The 17,477-nt window shown below is 31.7% G+C and overlaps 1 protein-coding gene across 1 annotated transcript in view; it reads right to left on the bottom strand.

The window, feature by feature from the left end:
- Window positions 1-17,477, bottom strand: part of ryr2a (ryanodine receptor 2a (cardiac)) — a 144,216-nt gene that overhangs the window by 32,469 nt on the left and 94,270 nt on the right. The window contains exons 64-73 of the mRNA XM_067370143.1: window positions 8,164-8,294; window positions 7,740-8,060; window positions 7,402-7,642; window positions 7,243-7,330; window positions 5,717-5,809; window positions 5,434-5,604; window positions 5,294-5,353; window positions 2,049-2,183; window positions 1,482-1,594; window positions 1,309-1,405 (exon numbers count right to left, since the gene is read on the bottom strand). Coding sequence (XP_067226244.1) covers window positions 1,309-1,405; window positions 1,482-1,594; window positions 2,049-2,183; window positions 5,294-5,353; window positions 5,434-5,604; window positions 5,717-5,809; window positions 7,243-7,330; window positions 7,402-7,642; window positions 7,740-8,060; window positions 8,164-8,294 — 1,450 coding nt within the window. The remainder of the gene's footprint in view (window positions 1-1,308; window positions 1,406-1,481; window positions 1,595-2,048; window positions 2,184-5,293; window positions 5,354-5,433; window positions 5,605-5,716; window positions 5,810-7,242; window positions 7,331-7,401; window positions 7,643-7,739; window positions 8,061-8,163; window positions 8,295-17,477) is intronic.

Here is a 17,477-nt window from a genome sequence, read left to right as displayed (position 1 = left end):
TCAAGGATTGATACTTTAGGTTCTACTTAGGGATACACTGATATAACTGATATATTGGGCCGATAGCGATAATTCTTTATATTTGAAAGTCGATAACCGATAACTGATATATTGGCCGATAACTGATAATTCTTTATATTTGAAAGTCAATAACCGATATATTGGCCGATGGCGATAGCGATAATTCTTCATATTTGAAAGTTGATAACCGATATATTGACAGATAGCGATAACCGATAATTCTTTATATTTGAAAGTTGATAACCGATATATTGGCTGATAGCGATAACCGATAATTCTTTATATTTGAAGGTCGATAACCAATAACAGATATATTGGCCAATAGCAATAACCGATGATTCATTACATTTGAAAGTCGATAACCAATATATTGGCCAATAGCGATAATCGATAATTCTTTATATTTGAAAGTTGATAACCGATATATTGGCCGATAGCGATAATTCTTTATATTTGAAAGTTGATAACTGATATATTGGCCGATAGCGATAATCGATAATTCTTTATATTTGAAAGTTGATAACCGATATATTGGCCGATAGCGATAATCGATAATTCTTTATATTTGAAAGTTGATAACCGATATATTGGCTGATAGCGATAACCGATAATTCTTTATATTTGAAAGATGATAACCAAGATATAGGCTGATAGCGATAATCGATTATTCTTTATATTTGAAAGTTGATAACTGATATATTGGCTGATAGCGATAACCGATAATTCAGTATATTTGAAAGTTGATAATCGATATATTGGCCGATAGCGACAATCGATAATTCTTTACATTTGAAAGTCAATAACCGATAACAGATATATTGGCAGATAACGATAACTCTTTATATTTGAGAGTTGATAAATAATATATATTGGCCAACAGCAATAACCTATAATTCATTAGATTTGAAAGTAGATAAACGATATATTGGCAAATAGCGATAACCGATAATTTTTTATATTTGAAAGTCGATAACCGATATATCGGCCGATACATATATGAAGCAGAAGGAAATAATAAATTTTTTTATCAGCTTTAATATATCGACCTAATTTTCTTATCAGGTCGATAACGGTAACATTAAAAAAAAAAACAAAATATCGGCCAATACCGATATGGTGGCCGATATATCGTGCATCCCTAGTTCTAGTCATTCTGGCTCCTCATTGAACCAAAAACAAAAGTGTGTGAACCAGTGAAATCATCTCAGAAAACACTCAGAGCTCCTGCTGAGCGTATAAAAAGACGTGGAAAAACATGAACGGATGTTGTGTGGAATCGCTACATACGGCCAAATCCTCAATCAGCTTGTCCTCGAAATAGTGCTCTTCCGTCTCGATCCAGGACTTCTCGTAACCCTGGAGGAACAGGTTCACGGCTCTGTGCCTAGAAAGCAGAGAATCAGAGCGTCTCAGATCATTCAGGAATCACTGAGAGACCCAGCAGAACAGAAGATCTTCACCTGGGCAGGTTGTAAAGTGGCGCCATCCTGAAACAGGCCACGACGGCTCTCTTCCTCTGTTTGGACAGCAGCTTGTGCCACACGGCCTTCTTACTGCGCTGAGGATGTTCAACCTGCTCAAACAAACACTATATGAACTGATCTGAATGACGACTTCTGTAGAGCTGCTTTACTGCAGTGCTTGATGTCTCATATTTGATGAGGTTTGCATCATCGATTCTGTTATTTTCTGTTTATTACTGTGAAGCTGCTTTGAAAGAATGTGTGAGTGAAAAGAGAGATATAAATAAATCGGACTCGACATGTTCTGAGAGGACTGCGCAAATAAGACATTCCACATATGATGGAAAACTTGATCTTTTGAAATAAGTCAGTGATATTTGGACATACTGTATGGTAACCTTGAGCACATTAACATATGACCCGCCCCCATATTTACATATCAACACCTATTCAGTATTCAGAAACTGTCTTAATGAATGACACTGTGATCATAAGAGAGCTCATTTACATATGGATAGTGTAGAATATAGACTGAATCAGCTCTATGTGGAGCTCAAGTTTAACCTGGTCGAGGTGGAAGAGCACGTGTGCGATGTTCAGCACTCTGTCGACAGTCTTCTCAGGGTCCGACGAGTCCTCGCTGCGGTTGGGCATGTCTTTATACAGCGCCATCTGCCAGCGGATCGCAGGATCCTCCAGCTGCAGAAACATACAGACGACACTGACACTGATGAAGAGGATGAAGCTGCTGCACGACGTGAGCATGCAGTGAGGGACACAAACATGAGGAACACGAGGAACATGCGTGTTATAATCACAAATGCAGGATTTCATGCAAACGCTGCAGTCGCTGTGCTGTCAGTCATACTCACTGTATCTTCTGTGTGTTACCTTAGTATCATTGAGACATTATTATAGATTTTTGCTTTTATATTCTCTGTTGTCATTTAAATTTTAGTTTAAGCTTTAGTAATTTTTTTTACATTTGTAAATCAATATTTTTTAGTTGGAAAATGTGCATAATTGGCAATAAAATATATGTTTTTTGGAATAAAGTAATTATTATATTTAATGATGTGTAAATATTTAATTTAAATGACATGCATTTCAATAAATAAATAAATAAACACACACACACACACACACACACACACACACACACATATATATATATATATATATATATATATATATATATATATATAAATTATATCATGATTATTATTTTAAATTGATTGCCAATAAAATATGGCAATGCAATTAATGTTTTTTTGGAATAAAATTATAATAATTTTTATATTTAATGATGTGTAAATATTTAATTTAAATTACATGCATTTCAATAAATAAATAAATAAACATATTATATATATATATATATATAATATGTTTATTTATTTATTTATTTATTGAAATGCATGTATATATATTTCAATAAATTTCAATAAATAATATTTCGCATTTCAATGAATAAATAAATAAATACACATATATAATATAAATTATATCATCATTATTATTTTAAATTGATTGCCAATACAATATGGCAATGCAATTAATGTTTTTTTGGAATAAAATTATAATAATTTTTATATTTAATGATGTGTAAATATTTAAATGAAATAATAAATGGAAAATATGCAATTGGAAACAATTGGATAACAATTTTAATTGGAAAATGTGCATAATTACCAATAAAATATGCAATTTATTATTTTTTTGGAATAAAGTAATTATTATATTTAATGATGTGTAAATATTTAATTATAATATTTATATAAATTATATTATTATTTTTAATAATAAAATTAAAATAAAATAAAATAAATGATATTATTTGTTTTTATTATTGATTGCCAATTTTATTTTATTCAATTGACTGCCAGTAAAATATGGCAATGCAATTAATGTTGTTTTTTTGGAATACAATTATAATAATTATTATATTTAATGAAGTGTAAATATTTAAACTAGATAACATGTATTTAAATAAATAATTAAACAGATCTAGTTAACTAACATGATCTTGAGGAGGAATTTAAACTCAACTTGAATTGTCACTTAAGCTCGTGTCACCTCACGTTCCCAGCGCTTGTTAAACATCACTGACTTCACCGTCGGTGTGATCAGATTCTCAGGATCATAAAGACCGTCTGATCACAAGCTTACCAGCTTATTGCAGGTAAACACATGTCTGGAGGCCTGCGACGGCTCGAGCTGCTTCACAGGAGCTTTGACATGTTTGCAGGTGAAGTCCAGAGACGAGGCCTTCTTCAGCAGCGGCGGGCGGCTCCGCTGGGGGACGTCCAGGGTGCCAGAGCGCTTGTGCAGCGGCGCACGCTTGTGAGGGACGGGTTCTGGCCCCGCCGCTTTACACTGACGACTCTTTATCCACTTTAAGATGATGATGAGTCTCTTCACCAGCTTTTTGAAGTGTAAAATGCGGTACTGACACATGCAGATGGACACATGAGGGACGAAACGGAGGGGAAGTTACACACATGCAACAGTTCAAGGGTCAATGATGCGTGAGGACGTCCAGGACAATAAAAGGGAAAATCTGGAAAATTTAATATTTATTTGTTTTAATTTTGGTTTTGCACTTTTAAACAAAAGATTAAAATAATTTCAATCCAGAAGATGAAAATATGTTCATCATCTAAGAAGTATCCAAGTTCTTTTTATTGTTTAATGATGTGCAAATACTTCATTTAAATATGTAATTAAATAGATCAATAATTTAAATGTGTAATAATATATATATATATTGATTTTTTTTTAATTGCATTCATTTATTTAATTTTGAAAATGTGCTTAGTTGCCAATTAAATAATGACAATATTAGAGAATATTTAATTTGAATTTTTTTGTAATTATATACATTATAAAGTATATATTGAATTGATATACATTTTATTATCATTATGTTTTTAATTGGAAAATATGATTAATTGCAAATAAACTAATATGACAATGCAATATCTTTTTTTTTACATTATTTTAAAAACGTTATTATAATTAATGATGATTAAAATTATATATACATATATACACATACACACACATTTTTAATTATAGACATTATAAATTATATATTGAATTTATATAAATTATGTTATCATTACATTTTTTTAATAAAAAAAAAATACTTAATTGCCAATAAAGCAGTATGACAATGCAATACAAATGACAATGCAATAAATTTATAATATATATATATATATATATATACACACATACATATTATAAATTATATATATTGAATTTATATAATTTATATCATCATTATAAGTTTTTTTTTTATTAAAAAATGTGCTTAATTGCAATAAAATAATATGACAATGCAATTAATGCTTAACATTGTATAACTTAACTTAACATGTATTTAAATAAATAAATTATGCATTATAAATTATAATGACTTTTTTTTTTTAAATATCACATTAATTGCCAATAATTTAAAAAAAATGCTTAGTTGCCAATAAAATAATATGACTGCATTTAATGATATGCCAATGCAATTAATGTTTCTTTGGAATACAGTAATAATTATATTTAATGATGTGTAAATATTTAAGCAGTACAACTCATGGAGATTTTTTTTAATTGCAGTTTTTGGAAAATGTGTTTAATTGCAATTTTTTTTTGGAATGACTGAACAGATCAGGACACAAAATGAGCCTCACATCATTAACCCTTAAATGATTTCTGATCACTGGTGCTGCTGTGATCAGAAACACATGAACATGCAAACATGACTGAATGGGTCTGATGGAGAACAGACGGAGAACAGACGGAGCGTCGCTCACCTTCCCCTGCAGGTGGAGGTTGTTTCGTATGATCTCTCGGACCTCGTCCTCAGTGTCTTTCTGTGAAACAGGTTCAGCTTCATCACAAACGGCTCTTCCGGGTCAGTAACTCGAGCAGAAATAAGGGTGTTTTTGTGTACCTGTGTGAAGCGGCTCTTGGCGAGTCCGATCAGCTCCTGGTCTCCCGGCGCACAGATGTTCAGTCCGACCGGAAGCAATCGCTTGAGAGCGGCGACGATCAGAGACGTCTGGAGGGAATATCGATCCCCTCGCTTCTTCATCTTCTTCCTCTCTTGGTCCGATACACCGCCCTGAGCACACAGCCATGCTTTATCAGTGTGTGTGTGTGTGTGTGTGTGTGTCTGTGTGTAAGTGAGTGTGTGTGAGCGTGTGTGTGTGTGTGTGTGTGTGTGTGTATCATACCTTGGACATTTTAGATTTGGTATCAGTTATCAGAAAGGACATGTTGTTGATTTCATTCTGAACCACAAAGTTTTGTTCTTCTCGTTTAAAGTTCTGTAGAGGAAAAAATACACATTTTTTCACTGCTGTCAAATCCAAAGGATTCAAAGATTTCAGACGCTCTAAATATCTCAATGTCAGAGTAAGTGAACTTCACTCCTTCACAGATGATCTTCATTAATGTTAGTATTGGGTGTGTAACATGATTACAGGGCGGGGCAACCTGTCACTCACATGAGATCCACCAATAGCAAACCACAACCATCCAATCAATGGACTATATGCACGGAGCGTTCTTTAGAACTTCTGCAGTAATATAAGCCAGCTGGAAAACTTCCGGTGAGAGTCATGTGCTGGTGTGTCGAGCATCAGTAGTGTCATACTTAGTTTATAATCAGAATATATTCACTTAAATAGTCAGGCACAGCATTAATTTAGTTATTCAAATGTAAGACGGCATAAAAAATAAATAAATAAAGACGTTCCTCAGTGTTCCTCCTCGACTAAATTCAATTCCACCATCAGTTTTCACACTTTTATGTGAAAAAAAGCTTCAAAAATTAAATATTTATTGTGCACTTTAGTTAGATTAATTGAATAAAATGTGCTGAAATCATTGACTGACAGCTGCTGTGATTATAAAGAGAGAGCGGCGCTCGCTTTCTGTCATTCATTCACAAGAAAAGTTATTGTTTTTCATCAGATTTTCTGAGTATTTCATACTTCACATTGACAAAATGTATTTTTAAACCTAGTTATTTTATAATGTTTAATATTTAGTCAAAAACGAAGTGAGGAAATGGCTGATATATGGTCAAATAAATGCTACTTTGCCGCCACCTGCTGGTTAAAGTGTTAATTATTGTCTTTTTTATTTTTAAATAAGTGTTTTCTATCAAATGTTGAATTTCCTACATTTTGAAACGCTTGGTTTTACAATGAGGACAATCTCAGAAGAATCAACAAATAATGTTTGTGGTCGTCACATTAAAAATAACATTTGAAATGCTGGAAAATAATGTGTGTGTCTAATTACAGATAACAGCGTTTTTAACGCTCCCAATAACTTCATCTTTATTGCAATCAATAAAACTGGATTATTGACAAATTAGGTAAATGTAATAACTGCATTAAAATTTGAATACAACATTAAGAAGTCAACCACTGATGGTTTTGTGTCGATGTACAGCGACTACAGAATGAACATCTAACAGTTCACCGGAAACGCCCGAGCTGGCTTAACCACAACCAGGAAGTAACCGTGCGTATAGTCCATTCTTCACAGACAAAATCAAGCCCCGCCCTACATTTGTTCTTGTTTGAGAAGCATTTTCACTTGGATAAACAGAACAATAGTGAAGAAGTGCAACTTCCCTTTCATGATGACTTTAGTATGATTCTGAGAGAACTTGAGCAGAACTGACCAAAACATCAGCTGATTCAAACACACTTGATCAAACGAAGATAGTGTTCAAATACGTGCTCACATGTGATTTGGCCCAGAATATAAAGACTTCGGCCACCATACGGAATAACTCCTCCGCCTCAGTGTTCGGTTCCTTCAGCCATTTCGCTCTGAAAAACAAACAAACACGTGTCACAAACGCCGTAACAGCCCGACCGCAGCTCGCCCGTCGCTCTCGTACCGGTTGTAGTCGACGAAGCGTATGAGCAGCGGGTAGAAGGCGTACAGGTCTCGCACGAGGATGGTGAACTCGTCCAGGATGAGGAGCTCCGACTCCGACATCTCGCCCCGGCCCTCCGCCTTCATGTGCTCCTCGTCCTGCAGGACCGTCGCCGCCTTCTTCTTCAGCTTCTCCATCAGCGGCAGGAAGTGAGTCTTCAGCAGCTGAGACTTGGCTTTACCGATGATGGGCTGAGAAAACACTGAGACAAACACAGGTTGTGTGCAGTGGCGGTTTTCATTTCAAAGTGTTTGTTTTCCGGCATGTTTTTGCTCACACTGCTTCAATCACAGAATTACCTGCCAGTCTCTTCATCCAGGCTCCCTCGTCGATGCCCAGGTTGTTGTAGATGATCTTCAGGATGTTTCCCAGCAGCGTGTTCATGTGCTCCGAGGTCAGCGAGGTGCAGCAGCTCTCGCCGCGCTCCGGGTCGCTCTCGGGTCCGTGTTCCCACCAGTGCGACATGTAGCTGCACAGCATGGGCAGCAGCACCTCCATCACGTGCGGCATCTGCGTGTAGCGCATGCCCGACTCGGCCAGCTCCATGATCTCCTGCAGCGCCCGCTCCAGAGACGGCACCAGCGCGCACACCTCCTCCACCTGAGCCGGCAGACCTAACGCTTCCAGCACAACACAACGACTGACTCGAGCTGAGCAATGAACCTATCGTCTTCTGTGTGAACGGCTGAATGTGAATTAGTCTCATGTTTGATTGTGTCGTACCTGCTCTCTCTCTGGAGCCTTTGCAGTTGTATATGGAGTATGTGTTGTGTTTGTTCAGATTGGGCTCGAGGAAGGCCACGGGAAACGCGCCCGAGAACGCGGCCAGACACTCACCGAGAGCCGGACGCTGCCTGAACACAACAGAGCCAGAGCAATCAGATACACATGATGAACATCATCAAATACTAACAAAGCACAGAATGTGTCCATCTGCTTAGGGACTAATCGATTCGTTTAGGAATTAATTGATTTGTTTAGGATGAATCAATTTGATTAGAATGAGACTATTTGTTTAGGATGAATCAATTTGATTAGAATGAGTCTATTTGTTTAGGATAAATCACTTTGTTCAGGATAAATCACTTTGTTTAGGATGAATCAATTTGTTTAGGATGAATCAATTTGATTAGAATGAGTCTATTTGTTTAGGATGAATCAATTTGATTAGAATGAGTCTATTTATTTAGGATGAATCAATTTGTTTAGGATAAATCATTTTGATTGGAATTAGTCTACTTTTTTAGGATGAATCGCTTTGTTTAGGATGAATCACTATGTTTAGAATGAATCAATTTGTTCAGGGTGAATCAATTTGTTTAGGATAAATCACTTTGTTCAGGATAAATCACTTTGTTTAGGATGAATAAATTTGTTTAGGATGAATCAATTTGATTAGAATGAGTCTATTTGTTTAGGATGAATCAATTTGATTAGAATGAGTCTATTTATTTAGGATGAATCAATTTGTTTAGGATAAATCATTTTGATTGGAATTAGTCTACTTTTTTAGGATGAATCGCTTTGTTTAGGATGAATCACTATGTTTAGAATGAATCAATTTGTTCAGGGTGAATCAATTTGTTTAGGATAAATCACTTTGTTCAGGATAAATCACTTTGTTTAGGATGAATCAATTTGATAAGAATGAGTCTATTTGTTTAGGATGAATAAATTTGTTTAGGATGAATCAATTTGATTAGAATGAGTCTATTTGTTTAGGATGAATCAATTTGATTAGAACGAGTCTATTTATTTAGGATGAATCAATTTGTTTAGGATAAATCATTTTGATTGGAATTAGTCTACTTTTTTGGGATGAATCGCTTTGTTTAGGATGAATCACTATGTTTAGAATGAATCAATTTGTTCAGGGTGAATCAATTTGTTTAGGATAAATCACTTTGTTCAGGATAAATCACTTTGTTTAGGATGAATCAATTTGATGAGAATGAGTCTATTTGTTTAGGATGAATAAATTTGTTTAGGATGAATCAATTTGATTAGAATGAGTCTATTTGTTTAGGATGAATCAATTTGATTAGAATGAGTCTATTTATTTAGGATGAATCAATTTGTTTAGGATAAATCATTTTGATTGGAATTAGTCTACTTTTTTAGGATGAATCGCTTTGTTTAGGATGAATCACTATGTTTAGAATGAATCAATTTGTTCAGGGTGAATCAATTTGTTTAGGATAAATCACTTTGTTCAGGATAAATCACTTTGTTTAGGATGAATCAATTTGATAAGAATGAGTCTATTTGTTTAGGATGAATAAATTTGTTTAGGATGAATCAATTTGATTAGAATGAGTCTATTTGTTTAGGATGAATCAATTTGATTAGAACGAGTCTATTTATTTAGGATGAATCAATTTGTTTAGGATAAATCATTTTGATTGGAATTAGTCTACTTTTTTAGGATGAATCGCTTTGTTTAGGATGAATCACTATGTTTAGAATGAATCAATTTGTTCAGGGTGAATCAATTTGTTTAGGATAAATCACTTTGTTCAGGATAAATCACTTTGTTTAGGATGAATCAATTTGATGAGAATGAGTCTATTTGTTTAGGATGAATAAATTTGTTTAGGATGAATCAATTTGATTAGAATGAGTCTATTTGTTTAGGATGAATCAATTTGATTAGAATGAGTCTATTTATTTAGGATGAATCAATTTGTTTAGGATAAATCATTTTGATTGGAATTAGTCTACTTTTTTAGGATGAATCGCTTTGTTTAGGATGAATCACTATGTTTAGAATGAATCAATTTGTTCAGGGTGAATCAATTTGTTTAGGATAAATCACTTTGTTCAGGATAAATCACTTTGTTTAGGATGAATCAATTTGATAAGAATGAGTCTATTTGTTTAGGATGAATAAATTTGTTTAGGATGAATCAATTTGATTAGAATGAGTCTATTTGTTTAGGATGAATCAATTTGATTAGAACGAGTCTATTTATTTAGGATGAATCAATTTGTTTAGGATAAATCATTTTGATTGGAATTAGTCTACTTTTTTAGGATGAATCGCTTTGTTTAGGATGAATCACTATGTTTAGAATGAATCAATTTGTTCAGGGTGAATCAATTTGTTTAGGATAAATCACTTTGTTCAGGATAAATCACTTTGTTTAGGATGAATCAATTTGATGAGAATGAGTCTATTTGTTTAGGATGAATCAATTTGTTTAGGATGAATCAATTTGATTAGAATGAGTCTATTTGTTTAGGATGAATCAATTTGATTAGAATGAGTCTATTTATTTAGGATGAATCAATTTGTTTAGGATAAATCATTTTGATTGGAATTAGTCTACTTTTTTAGGATGAATCGCTTTGTTTAGGATGAATCACTATGTTTAGAATGAATCAATTTGTTCAGGGTGAATCAATTTGTTTAGGATAAATCACTTTGTTCAGGATAAATCACTTTGTTTAGGATGAATCAATTTGATAAGAATGAGTCTATTTGTTTAGGATGAATAAATTTGTTTAGGATGAATCAATTTGATTAGAATGAGTCTATTTGTTTAGGATGAATCAATTTGATTAGAACGAGTCTATTTATTTAGGATGAATCAATTTGTTTAGGATAAATCATTTTGATTGGAATTAGTCTACTTTTTTAGGATGAATCGCTTTGTTTAGGATGAATCACTATGTTTAGAATGAATCAATTTGTTCAGGGTGAATCAATTTGTTTAGGATAAATCACTTTGTTCAGGATAAATCACTTTGTTTAGGATGAATCAATTTGATGAGAATGAGTCTATTTGTTTAGGATGAATAAATTTGTTTAGGATGAATCAATTTGATTAGAATGAGTCTATTTGTTTAGGATGAATCAATTTGATTAGAATGAGTCTATTTATTTAGGATGAATCAATTTGTTTAGGATAAATCATTTTGATTGGAATTAGTCTACTTTTTTAGGATGAATCGCTTTGTTTAGGATGAATCACTATGTTTAGAATGAATCAATTTGTTCAGGGTGAATCAATTTGTTTAGGATAAATCACTTTGTTCAGGATAAATCACTTTGTTTAGGATGAATCAATTTGATAAGAATGAGTCTATTTGTTTAGGATGAATCAATTTGTTTAGGATGAATCAATTTGATTAGAATGAGTCTATTTGTTTAGGATGAATCAATTTGATTAGAATGAGTCTATTTATTTAGGATGAATCAATTTGTTTAGGATAAATCATTTTGATTGGAATTAGTCTACTTTTTTAGGATGAATCGCTTTGTTTAGGATGAATCACTATGTTTAGAATGAATCAATTTGTTCAGGGTGAATCAATTTGTTTAGGATAAATCACTTTGTTCAGGATAAATCACTTTGTTTAGGATGAATCAATTTGATGAGAATGAGTCTATTTGTTTAGGATGAATCAATTTGTTTAGGATGAATCAATTTGATTAGAATGAGTCTATTTGTTTAGGATGAATCAATTTGATTAGAATGAGTCTATTTATTTAGGATGAATCAATTTGTTTAGGATAAATCATTTTGATTGGAATTAGTCTACTTTTTTAGGATGAATCGCTTTGTTTAGGATGAATCACTAATCAATTTGTTCAGGGTGAATCAATTTGTTCAGGGTGAATCAATTTGTTTAGGATAAATCACTTTGTTCAGGATAAATCACTTTGTTTAGGATGAATCAATTTGATGAGAATGAGTCTATTTGTTTAGGATGAATAAATTTGTTTAGGATGAATCAATTTGATTAGAATGAGTCTATTTGTTTAGGATGAATCAATTTGTTCAGGGTGAATCAATTTGTTTAGGATAAATCACTTTGTTCAGGATAAATCACTTTGTTTAGGATGAATCAATTTGTTTAGGATGAATCAATTTGATTAGAATGAGTCTATTTGTTTAGGATGAATCAATTTGATTAGAATGAGTCTATTTATTTAGGATGAATCAATTTGTTTAGGATAAATCATTTTGATTGGAATTAGTCTACTTTTTTAGGATGAATCGCTTTGTTTAGGATGAATCACTATGTTTAGAATGAATCAATTTGTTCAGGGTGAATCAATTTGTTTAGGATAAATCAATTTGATGAGAATGAGTCTATTTGTTTAGGATGAATAAATTTGTTTAGGATGAATCAATTTGATTAGAATGAGTCTATTTATTTAGGATGAATCAATTTGTTTAGGATAAATCATTTTGATTGGAATTAGTCTACTTTTTTAGGATGAATCGCTTTGTTTAGGATGAATCACTATGTTTAGAATGAATCAATTTGTTCAGGGTGAATCAATTTGTTTAGGATAAATCACTTTGTTCAGGATAAATCACTTTGTTTAGGATGAATCAATTTGATGAGAATGAGTCTATTTGTTTAGGATGAATAAATTTGTTTAGGATGAATCAATTTGATTAGAATGAGTCTATTTGTTTAGGATGAATCAATTTGATTAGAATGAGTCTATTTATTTGGGATGAATCAATTTGTTTAGGATAAATCATTTTGATTGGAATTAGTCTACTTTTTTAGGATGAATCGCTTTGTTTAGGATGAATCACTATGTTTAGAATGAATCAATTTGTTCAGGGTGAATCAATTTGTTTAGGATAAATCACTTTGTTCAGGATAAATCACTTTGTTTAGGATGAATCAATTTGATAAGAATGAGTCTATTTGTTTAGGATGAATAAATTTGTTTAGGATGAATCAATTTGATTAGAATGAGTCTATTTGTTTAGGATGAATCAATTTGATTAGAACGAGTCTATTTATTTAGGATGAATCAATTTGTTTAGGATAAATCATTTTGATTGGAATTAGTCTACTTTTTTAGGATGAATCGCTTTGTTTAGGATGAATCACTATGTTTAGAATGAATCAATTTGTTCAGGGTGAATCAATTTGTTTAGGATAAATCACTTTGTTCAGGATAAATCACTTTGTTTAGGATGAATCAATTTGATGAGAATGAGTCTATTTGTTTAGGATGAATAAATTTGTTTAGGATGAATCAATTTGATTAGAATGAGTCTATTTGTTTAGGATGAATCAATTTGATTAGAACGAGTCTATTTATTTAGGATGAATCAATTTGTTTAGGATAAATCATTTTGATTGGAATTAGTCTACTTTTTTAGGATGAATCGCTTTGTTTAGGATGAATCACTATGTTTAGAATGAATCAATTTGTTCAGGGTGAATCAATTTGTTTAGGATAAATCACTTTGTTCAGGATAAATCACTTTGTTTAGGATGAATCAATTTGATAAGAATGAGTCTATTTGTTTAGGATGAATAAATTTGTTTAGGATGAATCAATTTGATTAGAATGAGTCTATTTGTTTAGGATGAATCAATTTGATTAGAACGAGTCTATTTATTTAGGATGAATCAATTTGTTTAGGATAAATCATTTTGATTGGAATTAGTCTACTTTTTTAGGATGAATCGCTTTGTTTAGGATGAATCACTATGTTTAGAATGAATCAATTTGTTCAGGGTGAATCAATTTGTTTAGGATAAATCACTTTGTTCAGGATAAATCACTTTGTTTAGGATGAATCAATTTGATGAGAATGAGTCTATTTGTTTAGGATGAATAAATTTGTTTAGGATGAATCAATTTGATTAGAATGAGTCTATTTGTTTAGGATGAATCAATTTGATTAGAATGAGTCTATTTAGGATGAATCAATTTGTTTAGGATAAATCATTTTGATTGGAATTAGTCTACTTTTTTAGGATGAATCGCTTTGTTTAGGATGAATCACTATGTTTAGAATGAATCAATTTGTTCAGGGTGAATCAATTTGTTTAGGATAAATCACTTTGTTCAGGATAAATCACTTTGTTTAGGATGAATCAATTTGATAAGAATGAGTCTATTTGTTTAGGATGAATCAATTTGTTTAGGATGAATCAATTTGATTAGAATGAGTCTATTTGTTTAGGATGAATCAATTTGATTAGAATGAGTCTATTTATTTAGGATGAATCAATTTGTTTAGGATAAATCATTTTGATTGGAATTAGTCTACTTTTTTAGGATGAATCGCTTTGTTTAGGATGAATCACTATGTTTAGAATGAATCAATTTGTTCAGGGTGAATCAATTTGTTTAGGATAAATCACTTTGTTCAGGATAAATCACTTTGTTTAGGATGAATCAATTTGATGAGAATGAGTCTATTTGTTTAGGATGAATCAATTTGTTTAGGATGAATCAATTTGATTAGAATGAGTCTATTTGTTTAGGATGAATCAATTTGATTAGAATGAGTCTATTTATTTAGGATGAATCAATTTGTTTAGGATAAATCATTTTGATTGGAATTAGTCTACTTTTTTAGGATGAATCGCTTTGTTTAGGATGAATCACTATGTTTAGAATGAATCAATTTGTTCAGGGTGAATCAATTTGTTTAGGATAAATCACTTTGTTCAGGATAAATCACTTTGTTTAGGATGAATCAATTTGTTTAGGATGAATCAATTTGATTAGAATGAGTCTATTTGTTTAGGATGAATCAATTTGATTAGAATGAGTCTATTTATTTAGGATGAATCAATTTGTTTAGGATAAATCATTTTGATTGGAATTAGTCTACTTTTTTAGGATGAATCGCTTTGTTTAGGATGAATCACTATGTTTAGAATGAATCAATTTGTTCAGGGTGAATCAATTTGTTTAGGATAAATCACTTTGTTCAGGATAAATCACTTTGTTTAGGATGAATCAATTTGATGAGAATGAGTCTATTTGTTTAGGATGAATAAATTTGTTTAGGATGAATCAATTTGATTAGGATAAATCATTTTGATTGGAATTAGTCTACTTTTTTAGGATGAATCAATTTGTTTAGGATAAATCATTTTGATTGGAATTAGTCTACTTTTTTAGGATGAATCGCTTTGTTTAGGATGAATCACTATGTTTAGAATGAATCAATTTGTTCAGGGTGAATCAATTTGTTTAGGATAAATCACTTTGTTCAGGATAAATCACTTTGTTTAGGATGAATCAATTTGATGAGAATGAGTCTATTTGTTTAGGATGAATAAATTTGTTTAGGATGAATCAATTTGATTAGAATGAGTCTATTTGTTTAGGATGAATCAATTTGATTAGAATGAGTCTATTTATTTAGGATGAATCAATTTGTTTAGGATAAATCATTTTGATTGGAATTAGTCTACTTTTTTAGGATGAATCGCTTTGTTTAGGATGAATCACTATGTTTAGAATGAATCAATTTGTTCAGGGTGAATCAATTTGTTTAGGATAAATCACTTTGTTCAGGATAAATCACTTTGTTTAGGATGAATCAATTTGATAAGAATGAGTCTATTTGTTTAGGATGAATAAATTTGTTTAGGATGAATCAATTTGATTAGAATGAGTCTATTTGTTTAGGATGAATCAATTTGATTAGAACGAGTCTATTTATTTAGGATGAATCAATTTGTTTAGGATAAATCATTTTGATTGGAATTAGTCTACTTTTTTAGGATGAATCGCTTTGTTTAGGATGAATCACTATGTTTAGAATGAATCAATTTGTTCAGGGTGAATCAATTTGTTTAGGATAAATCACTTTGTTCAGGATAAATCACTTTGTTTAGGATGAATCAATTTGATGAGAATGAGTCTATTTGTTTAGGATGAATAAATTTGTTTAGGATGAATCAATTTGATTAGAATGAGTCTATTTGTTTAGGATGAATCAATTTGATTAGAATGAGTCTATTTATTTAGGATGAATCAATTTGTTTAGGATAAATCATTTTGATTGGAATTAGTCTACTTTTTTAGGATGAATCGCTTTGTTTAGGATGAATCACTATGTTTAGAATGAATCAATTTGTTTAGGATGAATCAATTTGATTAGAATGAGTCTATTTGTTTAGGATGAATCAATTTGTTCAGGATGAATCAATTTGATTGGAATTAGTCTGTTTAAGATTAATTAATTTGATGAAAATGAGTCTATTTGTTTAGGATGAATCAATTGGTTTAGGATGAATCAATTTGATTGGAATTTCGTGTATTAGTTTAGGATGAATCACTTTGTTTAGGATTAATCGCTTTGTTTAAAATGAATTGATTTGTTCAGAATGAATCACTTTGTTTAGGATGAATCAAATTTGTTCGGGATGAATCAATTTGATTAGAACGAGTCTATTTGTTTAGGACAAATCAATTTGATGAGAATGAGTCTATTTGTTTAGGATGAATCAATTTGATTGGAATTAGTCTACTTTTTTAGTATGAATCGCTTTGTTTAGGATGAATCAATTTGTTTAGGATTAATCGCTTTGTTTAAAATGAATTAGTTTGTTTAGAATGAATCTACGTGTTTAAAATGAATCACTTTGTTTAGGATGAATCTCTTTGATTAGAACGAGTCTATTTGTTTAGGATGAATCAATTTGATTAGAATGAGTCTATTTGTTTAGGATGAATCAATTTCATTGGAATTAGTCTACTTTTTTAGGATGAATCGCTTTGTTTAGGGTGAATCAAATTTGTTTAGGATGAATCAATTTGTTTAGGATGAATCGATTTGATTAGAATGAGACTATGGCTGCGTCCGAAAACTTAGATAGCTGTCTTGCTGCCTTGCTATCTTATAAGAGAATGACTTGTACGGCAGCATTTGTGCATGAAGGTACCTCACGAAATTTATTTCGGACAGACTTCTGAGGCAGCGTAACAGTTTAATGATCTACAGCAATATAGCGTGAGCTTTGGTGAGAACTAAACAAATATTTAATTACTACAGTATTAATTTATTGATAGAAATGATATCAAAATTGAAATATGTTGATCAAAATCGTACATTTGTACAAACGCAACTTTCGGACGCCATCTTTATTTTTCTAGCTCAACTGTCACAGAATGGAAAGCACAGGATTGTGGGATATCAAAGGCAGCTAAGGATACATCTATGCTTCCTTCAAAAATCGATCAGATGAAGGTATCTCATGAGAGAGGAAGTGAAGCTAACATTGGATTCGGACGTGCCTTGATGCCTTAC

The sequence above is a fragment of the Chanodichthys erythropterus genome, chromosome 19 (assembly GCF_024489055.1).
Source record: "Chanodichthys erythropterus isolate Z2021 chromosome 19, ASM2448905v1, whole genome shotgun sequence".
Lineage (NCBI taxonomy): Eukaryota > Metazoa > Chordata > Actinopteri > Cypriniformes > Xenocyprididae > Chanodichthys > Chanodichthys erythropterus.
This window is presented reverse-complemented; position numbering and strand designations above follow the sequence as displayed.